The sequence below is a fragment of the Penaeus japonicus genome, unplaced genomic scaffold (genome assembly GCF_977035675.1).
Source record: "Penaeus japonicus unplaced genomic scaffold, GWHDUDI00000001_assembly GWHDUDI00000011, whole genome shotgun sequence".
NCBI classification, from domain to species: Eukaryota; Metazoa; Arthropoda; class Malacostraca; order Decapoda; family Penaeidae; genus Penaeus; species Penaeus japonicus.
Genome location: NW_028234413.1, coordinates 42,564,216 through 42,569,215, shown reverse-complemented (window position 1 = coordinate 42,569,215; position 5,000 = coordinate 42,564,216). Strand labels below are relative to the sequence as shown.

The 5,000-nt window shown below is 43.2% G+C and overlaps 1 protein-coding gene across 1 annotated transcript in view; it reads right to left on the bottom strand.

Moving 5' to 3' along the window:
* The window catches only part of LOC122254245 (lachesin), a 96,717-nt gene that overhangs the window by 11,690 nt on the left and 80,027 nt on the right, over positions 1-5,000 (bottom strand). The window contains exons 4-6 of the mRNA XM_086541470.1: positions 2,716-2,874; positions 1,699-1,827; positions 1,148-1,311 (exon numbers count right to left, since the gene is read on the bottom strand). Of these exons, the coding sequence (XP_086397596.1) occupies positions 1,148-1,311; positions 1,699-1,827; positions 2,716-2,874 (452 nt within the window). The remainder of the gene's footprint in view (positions 1-1,147; positions 1,312-1,698; positions 1,828-2,715; positions 2,875-5,000) is intronic.

Genomic DNA, 5,000 nt, shown 5'->3' with positions numbered 1-5,000 from the left:
GTAGACTTTGTGTGTGTGGGGGGGGGGGGTCGGCGAGAGGAGGGAGAGGGAGGGGATGGAGGAGTGTGAGGACGGGGGAGGGAGAGGGTGGTAGGAGGGAGAGGGTGGCGGGAGGAGGGGGGATGGGGGAGGAAGAGGATGGGAGGGGGGTAGGGGGGAGGATGGTAGGAGGGGGTGGGAGGAGGGGGGATGGGGGAGGGAGAGGGTGTGAGGAGGGAGAGGGTGGTGGTAGGAGGGGGGAGGGAGAGGGTGGCGGGAAGTCAGTAGGGTAGACTTTGTGTTGGAGGTTGGAGTTGGAAAGTAGAGGGAGAAAGAGAGAAAAAAGGAGGGAAGGGGTTGGAGGGTGAAGAAAGAGATGAGAGGGGAGAAAAACAGTGAGGGAGAAGAAGGAAGTGAAGGAGAGAAAAGGAAAATAAGGGCGAAAGAGGAATGGAGATTAGGAGTGGGGGAGAGAAAGAGGGAGACGAAGAAAGAGGGAAGAAGCAAGAGTACGAGCGAGGGAGAATACAAAAGGAAACTCCTTCCTATTCCCTCCGAAATTAAGGAATAAAGGGAGGGAGGAAGAAGGAATTTGGGAGTTGTGAGGAGAGAGAGAGAGGGAAAGAGGGAGGGTGACAGACAGACGTGAAGGGTGATATGTCAAGCGTGAAGGGATGATGGGTAGAGTGTGGAACGAGGTAGGTTTAGAGTGACGGGGTGATGGAGCGCGAAGGATGAGAATGGGCGGGCGTGATCCGTAGGCTTATACAAGGATTAGGTTTGGTGCTGCTGCGTAGAGCTCATAGCCGAGACCCGTACGTTTGATTAGTGTCAACTTGCTTAACTAAGCTTACATAACAACTGGTAAATGTAAGGCGTTATGATAGAAAAAAACGTAGTCTGGAAACTATAAAACATGAAGTCTCAAGGCAGTCTGTTTTTCTCCCAGATAGTAATTTGAAAAAAAAAATACTGACACTTTTCTACCGTATGTGAACAATACGTACAATTTGTATAAATTGCAAGCTCAAATATATTAAGTTACCTAACCATAAAAACGTATTTCAACTTTTACACCGTAAATGAACAGCATATACAACACGTAAACATCCCAAACTCAAATATATTAAGTTACCGAGCTGTGAAAAAGCGAATAAACATCACATACCTTTTCATCGATGTGGTACTTGTTGCTCTGATGTAGCATCACGTCCTGTCCCCTCGTCCAGTATGTGAGGGCGGGCGGGTGAGCCTCGATGGTGCACTCAAGGGTGACACTGTAACCTAAGGGTGCGCCCACGAGCTGGTGCGGGATACTCATCATGGGCGGGACTGTGGGTGGGATATGAAGTACTTGTATATTCAGTAAAACAATTGATGTGAAATGTAGTAAGGCTTCACCGTGTTCAAGTCAGTTCGCGTTGGTAGAGGATGGAGAGGAGCGGGGAGTGAAAAGAGAGGATTTGTAAGCGAAGCAGAATCGTGAATGCTCTGGATAGAGACAATGATCAAGGAGAAACACCTTTGGAAAATCATGTTGAGTGCAAAACACCCGGAGATATTTCACCTACATTTGACGATAACGATTCGAAGAAATAAGACGTATTAGTTATCTTCTTTCAAAAAAAAAAATAGAGAACAAAACATTTTCAATCAGTATTAAAACAGACGTCCATTGTTGAGAACAATTGCCACCACGCCCTCGACGCTGACACTTACAATTTACACTGACTTGAATCCTCTTGCTGACAATAGGAGGGACGCCGTTACGAGCGATGCAGAGATAGGCAGCCATGTCCATTCTGCTCACCCTGGCGAGAGGCAAGCTGGCTCCTTCGAACTCCGTAGCTGGTAGGGAGAGAGAGAGAAGAGGTAGTGAAACGTGGGTTGTATATACCGTAGAGTTTCTTGTTATTACATCGCAGGTTAGAGATCGTAGGTAGTGAAACGTGGGTTGCATTTACCGTAGAGTTTGTTGTTATTACATCGCGGGTTAGCTTCATAGTTAATGCTATTTTAAACCACTGCGAGTTGACTATCATGCGACAGTATTTGTTTTAAATCTTGGCATTAAAGAGAACTAAACACGATAAGCCTAAAATTTTCTGATTTGGAGAAAGGTATTTTCGAAATTATTTTTTACGGTTGGATGAGCAATAACATCCCACGGGTTTAAATGTGTGCCATCGCCTGATCGCATGTGGCAAGGTGATATCGAGGTAAGAATTCTGCTCACATTCGAAAATAGATTAACGCTCGACCCACAGTTGTGACAAGACGAGACGTATAGCAAAGAATGAATAGATAGATAGATAGAAAAAATAAGTGATGATAATAACAACAACAATAGTAATCAGTGAAAAGAAAAGTGATGATGATAATGATCATGATCATAATGATAATAATGATAACAAAAATGATGATAAGAATTATAATAATGATAATAACAATATCAATAATGATAATAGCAATAATAAAAAATAATTATAACAACAACTGTAATAATGATGATAATAACAATGAAAATGATAGTGACAATCATGAGAATGGAAATGATAATGATGATAACTGAAATAATGATAATAATAACAATGAGAATGATAGTAATAATAATAATAACAATGGGAAGGATAGTATTAATACTAAAAATATTAATAATAATAACAATCACAATAAAAACAATGGACAATCTAAACCGTCATAACAACAACAACAAGAACAAGAAATTACACTCACTTTGATACGTCTTATTAATGTTGATCTTCATGTAGTCTTCCCTTCGCCATGTGATGGACGGCGGGGGAGTCCCTGTGGCACTGCACGTGAGGTTCAGGCTGGCACCCTCTTGCACCATCATGTCACGAGAACTGCGGTTATCCACTATGTAGGGCGGAACTGTAGGGAGAAATGTATGGTTGATTGGCTATGTTGGTAATGTGGTCTATGATGTGTCTTCAATGTGATAATCAAAGGGGCGTTTTATAGAGTCTGTTTGTTTTCAATTGAAGGAGAATTAATGGGGGTTTTGATGGTTGTCTTTGTGGGAAATGGGTAGGGTTAAGGGAAGATAATTGAAGGTGTGGCTAAATACGTATTACTTGATATAGGATAATGATATCAAATGAATGAAGGTAAACATAGACTAATATAATTTTCGTAGAATTGTATAGTTAATGAGTTTTATACTGTGATGAGATAATATTAAGTTCTTTTTTTCCTTCTTCTTCTATTTCTCTCTATCCCTTTTAGTCCTCGTTCTTCTTCTGTTTCTTCCTATTTCTATCGATTTTTATCACTTTTGTTCCTTTATTTCCACTTTTCTTATTATTATTATCATTATTCTCTTTCTTCTTTCTCATTCTTCCCTCTATCACTTGTTTCATGATAGCGAAAGTCGAAAGTAAGTATATTTCTGTACATAAATATGTTGCTTAATACTATGTTGATATGTATGTGTGCTCGGCATAAATTAAGCCAAATAAGTGGCGTAGCAACTAAAATGCGAACTTGCAATAACAGACTTCAGACGGTTATAATAACAGGGCTGCCTAACGAGGGAAAGTGTTATGACAAGGCAGTAATAAAGCAACTTATAGTTTAACCCAGGATAACAATGCGGTTTATATTATGTACAAAGGGCATAACGGAGAAGGTTTTATGTACTATGCGGCATACAAAAAAAAAAACTATTTAATCTAATGCGTTGCTTATGAGTCAGTGCTGTCGTTGAGGAAAATATATGATAAAGTCTGTTTGATAAGGATTTTACATATGAATGAATTATGTAGCCAAAAACAGGCAATAATTGATGTGAATTGAATTGCAATACCAGTCTGGATTCCAGTTATCTGCCAGTAAAGCAAGTAAGTAACGGAAAATGGGGGGTCTAAATTTGGCATTCGACATATACATATAGTCAGAATAAGATTAGAAAACAGTATGATAGTAAAGAGGCTAGAGATAAAGAGAGAGCAGTGTTGTCAAACAGATTGAGGCATAGTCAGAGCTAACTAGAAGTCAGAGAAGCCAGTCGATTCAGCAGCGCAGTCGTAACAGTTTAGCCAGAACAAAGACCCTATTCAGTAAGGATGGAACAGTGTAACCAATTTAAGAGAGATTTGTGAAAGGTATAATCAGTCAGCAACTAAGGAAGAACAGAATAGAATAGCCTCTCGGTCAAGCATGAACAATACGGAAACGGTGATAGTGAACGAGGATCAAGTGTAGCCAGAACAGAGTCGCGGAAGAGGAATATCGCAACCAGAATAAAACAGAGGAATTGGGTAATCAACAGCCACGCCAGACGAAGCTAGTCAACACACTCACCTCACCTCGAGGGACTAGCAACAAGCATCGACTCATTATACTGTGCACAAAAATCTTTAATCTGCGCCAGATCATGGTAATGGTGTATTGTCACACAGTCAAATATGCAAAGTTGAATTAATCTTTTAAAAATGCCCGGGATAAAAAAAAAAAAAAAAAAAAAAAAAAGTTGGCACGTCAGAGCGGAAATCGGATTATGTTGCGAACATAGCGATGGCCGATAGAGTGGTAGGAGGGGGGAGGGGGGAGGGGGAGGGGGGAGAGAAGATGGCGTCGGGGGAAGGGGAGGGGGAGGGGGGGGGGGAGATGGCGTCGGGGGGGGGGGAGGGGGAGGGGGGAGAGAAGATGGCGTGGGGGTTGAAGGGGAGGGGAAGGGGGGAGAAAAGATGGCGTGGGGGTAAGGGGATGGGGAGGGGGGAGAGAAGATGGCGTGGGGGTAAGGGGAGGGGGAGGGGGGGAGAGAAGATGGCGTGGGGGTAAGGGGAGGGGGAGGGGAGAGAGAAGATGGCGTCGGGGGGAGGGGTAAGGGGAGGGGGAGAGAGAAGATGGCGTGGGGGTAAGGGGAGGGGGAGGGGGAGAGAGAAGATGGCGTCGGGGGGAGGGGTAAGGGGAGGGGGAGAGAGAAGATGGCGTGGGGGTAAGGGGAGGGGGAGGGGAGAGAGAGAAGATGGCGTCGGGGGGGAGGGGGGGGAAAT